General features: G+C 37.9%; 1 protein-coding gene across 4 annotated transcripts in view; it reads left to right on the plus strand.

Annotated features, from left to right (window-relative positions):
* Nucleotides 1-2,251, plus strand: part of SH3YL1 (SH3 and SYLF domain containing 1) — a 45,675-nt gene extending 43,424 nt beyond the window's left edge. For all 4 annotated transcript variants that reach the window (XM_074538157.1, XM_074538158.1, XM_026794794.2 and 1 more), the window contains exon 10: nt 1,655-2,251. In XM_074538157.1, coding sequence (XP_074394258.1) covers nt 1,655-1,854 — 200 coding nt within the window. In that variant the 3' untranslated portion in view covers nt 1,855-2,251. The remainder of the gene's footprint in view (nt 1-1,654) is intronic.
* Nucleotides 2,252-14,654: the final 12,403 nt, after the last annotated feature.

The raw sequence follows: 14,654 nt of genomic DNA on the forward strand, positions 1-14,654 counted from the left end.
AAGAAACAGTGTTGTATGACTTTCAATCATGACTGTAGATATCAGGAGAGATACTGTGTGATCAAGAAAGATGGCACTTGACTTCTCTGCAATCAAATCTCTCCCAGCTCATGGCTAAATAATTTTCTATTAGTCTTTGGTGATTGCTAAAAATGCAGATCATTAAGAGAAAGCACTGACCTGTAGAATGAACATATATATTGACAGATGTGGGGGGGGAAAACCCTGTGCTCTTTGTGCATATATTTGTGGTCCATTGTTCTTCTCTGTCCTCTTTGGCTAGAGTTTGTGTTTGTGAGCCTTAGGGAAAAAATTTTTTCTCTTCCTTTTGAAATGATAAAAGCAACGAGAAGAAAAAAAAATTGGTGGGTATCAGTTGCTGAAGACAGACTGCAAAAAAACAACCAAAAACAGTTGTATCAATGCCTCTCTCACCACACTTTCTAGCTCTCTGCTGGCAGTGTATAAACTAGTGAGAGGTTGGGTTTCCCCTTTTGCAACAGTTTTGACAGCAAGAAGGTGCAGCTAATTCTAAAAGCCTTTAATCTGGCATGCTTGATCATGTATGCAGCCATCATGTCCATATGAGCTATACACCCTAAAATCTCTCTATCTGACTGTGTAAACATTACTTCCTCTTAACTAATCTTCCATTGTACCTTCCATTTTTCACTTTTAGATTCACTCATGTGAGAGATTTAAGTGTTTTCTAAATCAACATTAATCTAAAGCAACTACCTCCTATATCTCAGACAGTTAAAGGAATTGAGAAAAAACATTTATTGTTAAATTGAAGATACTCAGATTTAAAGTTCAGTGGTACTAAACATTGGCTAAATGATAAATACTGGCTGAAATTTTCTACAGGAATGGATAATAGTATGCGAGATTTTGATTGTTTTTAAATTAGTTTAGAAGCCTCATGGCATGATTCCAACCCCAGCTGAGAACTGAAAATGTTATGTAAGAGACTGGTGCAAGGAGAATAAAAGCCATTTGTATATGTGGTCGAAAATACCCCTATACAAACCAAGTCACTTCCAGTACACCAAACATGATCAGTTCTTTCCACTGGCACATTTTCTGGGCTCTGTTTAACATCTGAGATACACCAAAATCCCAGGCACTGCAAAACCTATGGAACAAGAAGGGAAGTGCTATGGATATTTTGTATTTTGCCATCCTATATCCTGAGTTTTGATTAAAAAATCAAATTTTCTCCTTTGAGTTTTTCCATTTCCATGAAGAAGCTGTCACAGAGAACACAAACGAAAACTCAAACCTGGGCAGTGGCTCTGATAGCAGCCATTCAGGAAACATTTGTGCTTTCCTCAGCACACCACCTTTGTTCCCACTTTCTCTGACCATATGAGGCATACAGAAAACTGGCTGATCTTTGCTTTGTATAGAGTATTATTTTATTAAATAGACTGCGCTGATAGGCTGGAATTAAAATTTCACTTACCTAAGATTATAGTGGAAACAGAGGGGATTTTTCATCAGTGGTTTATATGTCCATATAGATTATTTTAGTATTTTTGTCATCCTTTTCTATTGTCATCTAAGAATATTCTATTTAAGAACTTAGTGTGTGTGCTGAGACTAGGAATTTCCTTTTAGTAATTTCCTTTTTATTTAATTTCTTTTATTTCAGATAACTCTGGGAGTGATCCAGTTGAAGTGACAGCACTTTATTCATTTGAAGGACAACAGCCAGGTGACTTGACTTTCAAAGCTGGAGACAGAATCACAGTGACAACTAAAACAAATTCCCAGTTTGATTGGTGGGAAGGAACAATAGGAGGAAAAACTGGCATCTTTCCGGCCAATTATGTTGCCATAAGTAACAACTAAATTTGTACAGAATAAAATGTTGAGGCAGTAATATATTTACACTGAAAAATATATTTTAACTTTTCAGATTTTATTAAAATGTGATTTTAGATCAATACTATCTAACAAAAAAAGATTAAATGCTTTGTATGAGCATAACTTTCCCCTACATTTATTTCTTAAATAAACCGTAGGTGATAGTAAATTTATGAGAGTTTTATTTTTGAGCAAGTTGCCCCAAAAAGTTATCCAATTTGTGTATAGTTTAAATTCTGTCTTGCTATATGGATTAATTTTTTACATGAGGGAAAAATTGGAAACAGTTTAGAATTAGATATGCTGAAAAAAAAAGTTTATTTCTATTAAATTGTAATTTATGGTCTCTTTCCTTAATAAATGCTCTTAAATTTGCTTCAAACCATGTCTGAGTTCTTTACTTAGTAAATACAAGTGTTTTTCCACAGGTATGGCAGTTAAAAGCAATTTCTTACTTGGTTTTAAAAATCACTCTAGATATTGCAGTGTTTTAGTAATTACTTTAGGTCTGGTCTGTAATTTTTCTTATTGTTAGGCACACAAAGACCTTTCTGAAAACAACTCTGTGACAGTTAAGCAGTTCACCTTCTCTGATAATTTGTCTTATATTGCCCTCTTGGTAAAATGCATGAATAGTCCCTCAGAAAACACAGAGGCTTATCCTTGATTCCTGTAGGAACTTGTTCCACAGATCTCTCTCTCCACAAGACAGAAAAATTTCTTGTTCACAGGTGAGCCTAAATTCTTCCTGCTTCTTCCAATTAAAAACTTTTTGAATGTTTAATCTTTAAGAAAAGAGCAACATAAAGTAAACTACAGAGTAAATAGAGTATATTTATAATGTAGGGAAGATATTTCTGTAGGATAGATGTGATAACAATGTATAGCACTACACTATGTATCTTGTACTATGAGAGTATCATTCTCAGAATTTAAATTTGTTTTGACTATATTTGTAAATCAAATTCATTTTAAGATACAGATGCTGCCTTTAAAGTTGATGTAACAAATCAGAGCAGAGGTAAGAATGAGACTTAGGTTTTTAGAACCAATTTAGTTCCTTTCCCAATGCTGAATCTGCTGGATTTGCCTTTATTTGGAGTTAATGCCAAGATGATCATTATGCTCCATTGGTCTCAGCTTTTCCCCACTTGAAAATGTCCTTGTTTCTTCTATGAGGACCAGAAATTTAGTATGTGTGTCCTTTCCAGCAATGAAGTTATATGATCCACTAAACTTTCAGGTAGTCTTTAAGTTATCCCATCAGAATGGTAATGCTAAGCCTAGTGTAGATGAAGACTTTGCATTATTTACTTTTACTCATTGGCAAAAGTTTTTGGATTTCTTTCAGACTGGACCAAAATACATTTTGATAAACAAACTCAAAATGACACTGAAGAGACTGAAACCATAATCAAATGCGTTTACAACCTTTCAGTGAAAATTGTTTATATGCTTTGCCTCATAATTTAGAAAAAAATCTGTATTCAAATAGATACCACCACCAAAGAGATCCATACTGCTTCCACATATTTTTCAGTAAATATTTTCCAGCTAGTGGGAAAGAGTTACACAGCCTCATATAGCTGCAGTGAAAATATATACTGCCAATATATGCCCTTAGAAGGACTGATGTAGCATCTGCCAATTTCAAGTGAGAAAGCAGGTTCTGTGCTTACCTTTCATGACAGACTGTATCTATTGCTTCTTAAGCCAGAAAACACCAAATAAGCCACCATCAGGACTCAGTGAACAGGATTTATAATAGTATGATAGTCCCAGAAGCTAGATATTGTCGCATATTCCCAAAGAATAACTCCTGCATTTGTGATATCCTGTTGCTGCACTTCAGTTATACAGTATAAGCTGAAGCATCCACTAGCAGAATTTTGCTGTAATACTTCATCAGTCATTTCCAGAATGCTGGCTGCTTTTTCAGCCAGTGTACTTGCCTTTATGTAGAGTTATTAAAGCTTCTTAACTCATCTCAAGTGTCTTCTTTCATGAAACTGTCAGAATTTATGAACTTGCACAGCAAAATCTTTCTATTGTTTATGTAAATTCAGTTCCTTGGATTGCCTTAGCTAAGTTTGGGGAAAAATGAGGATTGTCTAATCTCAGTGTTCATGATAGTCTGTAGGCTCTGCAGAAAATCACTGATTAATTACTAAATCCAAGCTGCATTTTGAAGGGAAAATATTAAATGGAAAGGATATCTTATGACTGGAATGTGTCTTACTTCATTTAAATGCAATGTAGGAAAGAGAAGATTCAGCAAATTAGCCTAATGCAAGCAAAGTCATTGGTTGTCAAAACCAGACCTTGAATTACTACAGAACTCTACTGCCTGATTCCAAATGTCATTGACACAGGCTGGATCAGTTCACATCAGTGGGTTTAGGCTAATTCCAAAAGTGCTTTTTCAGTAAAAACACTCTACAGTAAAAGGCAGTCTGCACATTTCTGTAAACTAAGAGCTCTGTAAGGAACAGTGGTTGTATCTCAGGTTCTCTGCAGTAGGTCTGGGAACAAAATCCTAGAGATACAGAGTCATCCATGAGACGCATGATCTGGTAAGAGAGGTTTTCCATGAAAATCCATGTCTGTGTTTCTTTGCTACAGGATGCCTGCCAGATCCAGAAGAAAGGTAATGAAGAAGATGGTGCCTCTGGCACAATGCATTTAATGAGTTATGAGGTGCCTGGTACCCAGCTGTTAGTGGGAGTTGGGAGGATAGATGTCTGCAGCACCAAATCAGTGGGAATCTGTAATGGAAGAGAATAACTCAGGTATGGAGCCATGGGATTCCCTCAAGGGTATACTTAGTAAAAGGTACAGATTACAGGGGAAGTACTTCTGCTGTTTGTTGAGCAGGTTCAATAAGTAATTTTATAAGCAGTTACCTTCAAGATTTAAAACAACTATTTTTATTGTTGAAACAGTTAATCAGACAGCAGTAATTTCTATACCTACAGTACAGGTACTTTCCATATTTATTTTGTGATTATATCTGTATATGGCAGCTCAGTTTCCTGCCAGTCCTCATGGGCTTTAGTTTGAGCAAGGTGATTCCTGAAGGGTCATAGTTAGGACTGTGTTCTGCATTCAACACAAAAACAGTGTGCAACTATTGTCAAAAGATCTTTCTTCCACATCAATTTTAATTAATGCATCCACTTTGATAAACTGTCTAAAATAATATTTATAGCTTCAGAAATTTTAAAAAGTTTTGAAAGTCTTTCAGTTTACTGAGAACTAGCTAAACAGCAAATCCCAAAGGGTTGTAATCGAGTGGCATGGGGTATGGTTGGAGGCCTGTCACTAATGGTGTTCCCTAAGCTTCAATACTGAGCTCAGAATTTTTTGATTTACCTTAACTTATTTGTTACTAACTTGGATGAAGGGGCAGATGCATCCTCAGCAAAATCACTGACAACACAAATCTGTGAGGTGTGGGTGGTACCCCAGAGGGCTGTGCAGCCCTTCACAAGGACCTTGATGGGTTGGTGAGATGAGCAGAGAAGAACTGTGAAATGCAACAAAGGCAAGTGCAGTGTCCTGCACCTGGGGAGGAACAACCCCATGCACCAGCACAGGCTGGGGTCTGATCTGCTGGGAAGCAGCTCCATGGAGAAGGACCTGGGGGTCCTGGTGGCCAACAAGCTGCTCACGAACCAGCGGTGTGTCTTGTGGCCAAAAAGGCCAAAGGTATCCTGAGGTGCACTGGGAAGAGCATTGCCAGCAGGTCACAGGAGGTAATCCTGTCCTGCTGAGCCCTGGGGAGGCACATCTGGAGTGCTGTGTCCAGTTCTGGGCTCCTCACGACAAGAGAGACGTGGAGGGGGTCCCATGGAGGGCTACAAAGATGATTAAGGAACTGGAACATCTCTTTTATGAGGAAAGACTGAGGGAGCTGGGCCTGTTCAGCCTCCAGAAGAGGTGACTGAGAGGGGACCTCATCAATGTCTGTTGGTATCTGAAGGGAGGGTGCCAGAGAATGTTTCCAGGTTCTGGGCAGTGGTGCCCAGCAATAGGACGAGAGGCAGAAACTGATGCACAGGAAGTTCCAGCCGAAGATGAGGAAGAACAACTTTACTGTGTGGGTGACTGAGCACTGGATCAGACTGCCCAGAGAGGCTGTGAAATCCTGTGTAATATGTTCCAGGATGACCCTGCTTGAGTAGGGAACTTGGACCAGATCACAGAATCAGTTTAGTTGGAAGGGACCCACAAAGATCATCGTGTACAACTGTACACGTGTACCTGCGCAGCGCCATCCCCAAGAGTGCCCAAGAGCACTGTCCAAACTCTGTTCAAGATTCTTGAGCTCTGTCAGGCTTGGTGGTGTGAACACTTCTCTGGGGAGCCTGTTCCAGTGCCCAACCACCCTCTGGGTGAAGAATAGTTTTCTAACATTCAACCTAAACTTCCTCTGACACAACTTCAGGCCATTCCCTTGGGTCCTGCCACTGGTCACCACAGAAAGAGATCAGGGTCTGCCCCTCCTCCTCCCCTCATGAGGAAGTCATAGATTCCAATGAGGTCTCCCCTCAGTCTGCTGTTTTCCAGACTGAAGAGAGGATCCACTGTGGTTCCTTCCTACCTGACCCAGTCTGTGATTCTGTGATCCCTAACATACCTTTGGCAGCTTACATAATTTTATCTCTTTATGTTTGTTTGTGATACTTTAAATGTGTGGCCATAGGCAGTGTTCAGATTCTATTCTTTATGATACATTTAAAAAAATCTTTTCCTTTAGTATTACTTTAGCTTTAACTCATGATTTTAAAAATTACTTTGGTAATAGGTATAATTGAAAAACTTTTCACCTTCATTTGTTACTTTTTTTCTTGGATGCCATTGGAGACCTAAAAATATTTCTGTTATGTGCAGGTGTAAAGTTCCATCATGGCTAATATCTCCAGGTCTTCAGCAACAAGTAAACATATAATCCCAATCTCCCTTCTCATATCAGGCCAAGCACGCCTGTTTACTGAACCTTTCACAAAAACTTCTTAGGCGGGTCTTTCTTGATTAAGTGTTCTGTTTCACTCTTTCTGTACGCACAACCCCACCCACACACCCACACACACACTCAGTGGTTATTTTGGAACTATGTTAAATTTTTAAGCCAGATTTTTACAGATCAAATAAAATTTTAGAGACTTAAATCCATTTCTGTCATACATTTCTGTCAATTCTATCCTATGCCTAGGATCATAAGGAAGACAAAAAAATTGTTTATGTTTGCAATTTATCTTTAAAGAATTGTTGATATGAAGGGAGCTAAATGTCACCTCTTCATGTTGATTTATTGGGGGTACTTAGATGCAGACAACTTTTGAAAGTTACATTTTTCTTCTGTATTTCCTAAAAATATTGCCACAGCATCCTACCTATAAGCATCCATTTCTGAAATACTTGGCCAGAACATTTTGAAATCAAATTAGTTTTCTTTGGGGATCTAAATTTATCCAACACTTCAGTCTAAAAGTTCATGGGAAACCATTTGACTTTTTAATTGGTTCTTGTGCTTAATTGAATTAGAAATACTACAAAGAAAACCTCTTGGGCTTTTCCCATGCCATAGCTAATGTAAGAAAAATAAATAAAAAGAAATGGTAAGCTTCATTCTTTGGAAAAGATTTTTAGTTCATTTCATCTAACATTAAATGCAAATAGTTACTTAAATGTCAGGAGTGTATAAACTAATGTGTGGTAATCCTTGTGATAGATTGATATCCCATATTTTATATCTGCTTTCCATTCTGTAATTCTTTACCTGCATCTGGTTTTTAATAGTAAAAATAAAAACTCTGGTAATTTCAGACTGCAGAGGAATTCTGCTGTCTGCATTGCTAAGATGAGCCTTTGCATCTGCCTTTGTAAAGCCTATAGGTAGCACCACTTTGGAGTTCTCTCCAGCGGTTCTTGAGCCTTTTACCTGGGAAGGTTCACATTCCATTTGACATTCTGAAAGAGGCAAATACTCCTAACATGCTCATAAGTCTATTTCTAGCCTTTGGCATTAGAATTTGTTATGTACAGGAGGGTCTCTGACAAGCACAGAGAGCAGCCTGGGCAGGGCCTAGGGAGCCCAATGCCGCATGGAAGATCTGCCTCGCTGGAGACTGAGGAGCTGCTTTGCTTGGCCAGCCCGAGGGCTCTGTCTGCAGTGGTAACAAGAGCAGGAAGGGTATTCTGGCTATATGAAGTGTTTCCTTGGACTACTTGAATGCAATTTATTCCATTCACAAAAGCAATAATCAAAGTCATTTTATGGTTTAAGATGTTTTGAAGCAAAGAGTTTCTTCTCCTTCCTTCCTTTCCACCTGTGTGTCCTTCTCCAGTCTTGTGCTATTCCTGTGCTATGTGTGGCCAATTAGTATCTGACCTGCTCAATGCCTGAGGACTGTGTTTGACAGTGCCCAAGGCAATTAAACCTAACCTTACTGTGGCCTCCCTCTAAGCATCTGAGTAATGCTAACCACAGTACCCCACAGATAGTTTGGGAGGGAAAAAAGGGGGCTAGTTACCTGGTTTTAGCAGCCTGAATTCTCACATCATTCCTGTAAATGAAAATTGTTGTTCTGTCAAACCAGATATATGGTCTCACAACAAACATCTGAGTTTCTGAACATCCTGTTTTCACAATATTGCAATGCCTTTTCTGCTTTCAGACATTTTAATTTTATTTTCCAAATGCAAATGCTAATCAAATAATTTTTTCCAAGAGTTTTAAGTCTTTTTAGATTCTAATTTCATGCCAACAAAATGTGAGTTTATGCCTCACAATAAATTTAGATGATGCTCTTGATGGAAATAAATTAAGCACCTGGATGCAAAAGTATTGTCACAGATTGACAGTTCCAGCTGGCTGGGAGACATTTTTGATTACTAAAGTATCAAGTCACTTAAATAGGTGCCATTCTGTAATATTTTATCAACTGCAGAAATTTGGGTAAAAATTAACTACTGGGTCTAATTTGTCTCAAACATTCTGTGGCTCTCATTTTTTGTAGAAACTAGATCTGGCTGTTACCTTCTAAAACCTGTCTCGGGCTATTACTTGCTCTCAGCCCTGTATTCCCTATAGTGTGTCTTGTATTTTAATTTTCCCAATTTCCTTCTGTCATATCTGATGTCAAAATTAAGGCCACAGTTAAGCCAGAAATTCAAAACATCAATCTCTTATTGTAATTGGTTTCATGTCAGCCATCAGATTCTTACCAATGTGAACAAGGACAAGCTGTTTTAAGATTTTGTAGCTGAAGATTGTATTTGATGTGTTTTGGATCACTCCTTCTGCATATCTGATTTCATGCTTTTCAGACTAACCCTTTATTTCCTTCTGGGAATGCTGAAAATACTTGGGCCTGTTCCAGCTGATTTTACATCAGTGGGATTCTTTTGGTAGCTTGAGGTATACTAAATGTTAAATGGTGCTACGTTTACTTAAAATCTACATTACCCTCCTGGCTTTACTAGGAGCCATACTGCTGATCAAATTACAGTGTAAAACAGAGATTATTGATGTATTTATAAGCCTCTGAAAACAATTTAATCAGTGTTTTCTCTGTGGCCATCACACCCCCATGCAATGTGTTTTCTTTCTGTAGGTTTCCAGTGGTTCACATTCTTTCCAGAAAGGGTACTTGCTTTGCATCAGTCCATGCTAAGGGTTTTTTGCTATGTAACATCTATGTGTTTTTCTAGTCAGTTACTTCTGTCCTTTAAAAAGCCATTTCACATATTTAAAGCCTGTTATAACCTAAGCTCTGAAGCAGCCCTGAGCTTGGCAGTTTCCTGTTCAGAGTGGCAGCATCTTTTCCTATAGATCCCTTAGTGTCTGGTTGTAATTATGGCAGCCAAAGGAAACAATGGTTTCATTTGCAAGATTTCAAGATTTCTAGTCACAGTTGCTCTTTTGATTGCATTAAAAAGCCCATTTACTTTATAAAAAGTAAAATTCTACAACTAACTTCTTGTTTTGCCTTCTTCAGGTTTGGAAGATTACCTTAGCTTAAAATGGTATATTTCATGACAAGAAGAATTTCCTCTTGTAGCAGGGCTTCACCTTCTGATGGACAGAGGTACCCTTCTATAGTGTGGCATTCATTGCACACTGTAAATGCTATAAAACAAAAGTGGAATGATAAATTCTAAAAAAAAAAGTGGAATCATAGAATCATAGAATCGCTTGGCTTAGAAGGGACCTTAAAGATCATCTAGTTCCAAACCCTTGCCATAGGCAGGGATACCATCCACTAGACCAGGTTGCTCAAAGCTCCATCCAATCTGTCTTTGAACACTTTCAGAGATGGGGCAGCCAAACTCCTCTGGGCAACCTGTTCCAGTGCCTCACCACCCTCACAGTGAAGAATTTATTGCTAATACCTAATTTAAACCTACTCTCCCTCAGCTTAAGGCCATTCCCCTATTTTCTATCATTGCATGCCCTTGTAAAAAGCTCCTTTGCAGTTCTCTTGCAGGCTCCCTTGAGGTGCTCTGAGATCTCCCTGGAGCCTTCTCCAGGCTGAACAACCCCTACTCTGTCAAAGCCTGTCTTTCTAGGACAGAGAGATTCTCCAGCCCTGATCATTTCATTGTCCCTCCTTTGGACTCACTCCAGCAGTCCATGACTTTCATATGTTGGGGTGCCAGAGCTGGGCACAGACTCCAGGTGGGATCTCACAAGAGCAGGGTAAGGGGGTAGAGCCACCTCTCAAAAATTGTTGGCCTTGCTTCTTTTGATGCACCTTGGGATGCCTTTGTCTCCATGGGTTGCAAGTGACGTTGCTTGGTCACGTTGAGCTTTTTATCCAACACCCCCAAATCCTGTTCCCCACAGCTTCCCAAGCCATTCTTTGCCCAGCCTGTAGTTGTGCTTGGAATTTCCCTGATCCAGGTGTAGGATCTTGCACTTGGCCTTGAAGCAGAAGAAAAGCATATTCAGCACCAACCAACACATCATGCAAAGAGCAATTTTCTTTTTGAACATACACCTAGTCTGTGCCATTGCCTTCCAGGTACCTATTCATAAATGTTTAGGAGTCCTCCCAGGTTGGATGTCTGTTCTTCCAAAGCAGTCAGTTAAAAGAGGTAGGTTGCATCAAGTGCCTTCTAGAGTGCTTTCTGCAGTCTGCAGCACAGAAGATTAACTTGTTTCGTGAGACTGCCATCCTAATGTCATTTTGTAGTGAATCCCTCAGGATGAACTCTGTTTATAAATCCTTTATACTTGCATTTTAAAAATAAGTATGATTTTTTCTCCATGACCTGCTAAATTAAGGAAGGAGACACAATTTCGTATCCTATTAACCAATGTTTGCAAACTGGAATGTGAACTGAAGCTATGGATCACTGCTACTGGGAATGAGGAATGAAAAATCTAAGAAAGGGAAAGATATAATTAACAGCAATATAAGTTCATATCTACTTTGTTAATAGGAATTAATATGGGATATTAATCTTATTTGATAATTTTGGCACACTCAAGCTATCTGCTTATTTCATCATTGCCTTTTTAGGTACTAAGACAAATGCTGGGTAAAAATAAGTATCTATCTAACTTTGTATTCAGAGAACTGGATTAATTTAACACCCTTCAAGTAATTCTTCTTTGATCAGTTTTGAAATATCCTTGGCAAAAAAAGAGCTGGAAAGAGAACTTCCTGAACTGAAGAAAATACACATCTCATGAGAAGTTGTTATTTATTAGACCTGTTCAAATCTATATTGTGAAATGGGTTATCTTAATTTAATAATATTACTTGTTGATGATATCTAAAAAGAGTGTACAGTCCAAACCTAAGAAACTCGTGTAACCTGGCATGTCTTTATTTTTACATGTTATAATATTTTAAAAATTATATTTATATATTCCTCCTGAGGATGATGTTAGAATAAAAAGACCAATTCTTTTACATTTTAAAAATGGCAGTTTTATTAAACATTAACAACTGGGCTCTGAAATCCAAATGAACAAATAGTCTAACATGTAACTCAGCAGTTCCCCATTAATAGATCCTGGCTGGCAGTATGAAACTGGGACATTATTGATTACAGTTCCAATGAGATGTACTAGCTTTAATAAAGCCTACAAGGAACATGTGCAGGCAAGCCAGATTCAAAACTGAAACATTATCTAAACAGAGTTGATTTCAAATGTTTCAAATGTAAATAACCCACCGGGTGGTCCTTGAGACTGTCAGCAGTCATTATTTTCTGTAGCGTAAACAGGGCTGTCAGCTGGGATTTGTGTCACAGAGATAAAAAAGTCATTCTTCCCTTGCAAATCCCAGGCTGCTTTTAAAGCAAATCAGGCACCTCCAAGATAGATGGAGAGTTCCTTTCTGGATTTTAGTGAAAGTATCTTATAAGCTGCCTTGAAAACCAGAATAGGTGTCTGAACTGTGTGGTCTGTGAGGTAAGTAAAGGTTAATGGAGTCAGCAGAGTAATAAGCCTTGAATTTCTGAAATGTCTAAATAAATGCATGATTTCCATCGATTCTGCATGGGTTTTTTTTTTTTTTTGTTCAAAGTTTTCTGCAGGTAGCAAAAGCAAAACCAAAAATCACAGATGTTAATATATGACAAACATGAAACCTTGGATGAAAAATCATTGTATGTTAGAGGCTACTGCTTCAATTGAACATAGAATCATGATCAGTTTAAGTGATTGAAAGAATTAGTTGATCACCAGGATTTGTATAATAGCTTTAAGTCAACTAATCTGATGCAGATATTTCAGAAGAGTGTTACTGCACTGTCTGGCCCTCCTTAGTTCAATGGCAGCTGAGCAATTAAAACATCTTAAAAAATCTGGTCTGACATGTCTTAGCACAAAATTAATCATGTAATGCTATCTTCTGTATCAACAGTCACACCTTTATCTGATAGCACTGACATCCACAGGAGCATTGCCTTGGCTTCAATGGAAGGGTGATTTTGGACAGTGCTACACATCAGAATTTATTTCCAAAATCGTTGAGGATTTTTCCAACTGATTTCCTGGAAGACAGTAAAATTTCTGGGTCCTTCTCAAGACCATTTTTACACATTCTTTGAGACCCTTTTTTACAGTTGTTTACATGGTGCAATAAGTAGAATCAACAGAAAGCATGAACAATGTGGTTAACCTCTCCTGAAGCCTTGGCTTCTCAATATGTATTATATCCCTTAGTAATTTTTGGAAGAGGAAAGAAAAGAGAATTCTTCATCAGGAGTGTTACTTGAAACCTAAAAATCTAGGGAAACAATGCATGATAAATGAAAGCTTTTGAAAGCAACTAGGGTTCCATGGTGAATGTGAATTCTCACCCTTTTCTAGCAAAGAATATCATCACATTTCAATATGAATTAATGAACTGAATCCCATGGGTTCTTCCAAATGACTTGGCAAGATAAACTCAGAGGTATTTTACAAAAAAAAAAAAAAAATCCTCATCTAATAGTCTATGACCAGTCATGCAAAAGACAGAGAGACATGCAGTGAATGGTTGAAAAAAATCAAGAAATATTTATTCCTCTCTCCTACCTAAATCTTTATTCTCTGTTTGTATGTCCTGCAAAGTCTGTCTCTGGTGTTGTCTGTGTGATTGTCAGATTGCCTGGCTATAATTTTCCTTTCTCCTTTCTTTCAGTGCACTCCCCATGTCCCGTCAAACAGCACCAAGCATTCACTTTAGCCTTCCCCAGGGCATTTTGTACAGTCCTCTTGAGCCTTGTGTTCTTGTTTTGGGGAAACACCTCTATAGCATGGCTGGAATCCTGAAAAAGGCATCCTCCCTTTAAGACAAATACTGGTACTTAACTTTGTAAAGTTGTCTATAGTTGTCTTTATCTTTTTCTCACTACAAAACCTTTCAATTTGCTTAACTGTGTAAAATACTATGAGCATCCCACTACTTTCTACTGCTAAGAGGAATTTGATGACCAACTCCCTCTGAGATCAATTAATTATATAAATAAATATAAAAATATTTATATTTTTATATTTTAAATATAAAAATATTTATATTAGAAAAATATTACAGGAATATTACATATTTTTCTTTTGGGTCAGAATTACCTTTATTTGAAATGATGGTATATTTTAAACAGTTTTTTAATTCAGCAGGTGAGGCCAGCAGATGAGCTAGATGCGTCTTCATCCCACACATGCTTCAGGAGGTGCAAAACTTTGCCTACGTGACATTTTACTGAGCAGCACCCCAGACAATCAGCTCTCACATACCATGTGCAGACCCACATAAATGAAATTATGACAGCAAGGGACTGTCCTTGCATAATATTGAGAAGTGTATGGAAGCCAATGGCCCAGTTTTGGGGTGCTGAAAGGGGAATGTTGTTCTTCTTGGTATGTGGTATCCTCTGCTTCCTTAAATCACAGCTGTGGATTTTGTTTTTGCCAAAAGTAATTTTTTCAACAGAATGGAATTTTCCACAAAACACTCCCTTCCACAAGAATTGCCCATTTTTAAAAGCCTTTGAAATAGGAACTGTTTAGATTGACAACATTTTTTTTCAAGTATTTTTCAGGTGTTCCAGCCCTCTGAGACTTTTCTTCTACTGTTCCTCATAGTTTTTCACCCTGCAGTGTATCTATAATTTTAATACATATTTCCCTTAGGTTTGTGTTTGTACATTTCATGGCCTTTCACAGAAAACAAACATATTTCAAGCTATTGAAATGAAAAGGGATAGAAACCCCTGAAGAATAACTGTGGGTCAGAGATACTGTAAGCTGTAAATGGGTGCTCTCTAATCACATTACTTCCCTT

This window comes from Zonotrichia albicollis, chromosome 3, assembly GCF_047830755.1.
Source record: "Zonotrichia albicollis isolate bZonAlb1 chromosome 3, bZonAlb1.hap1, whole genome shotgun sequence".
Classification (NCBI taxonomy): Eukaryota; Metazoa; Chordata; class Aves; order Passeriformes; family Passerellidae; genus Zonotrichia; species Zonotrichia albicollis.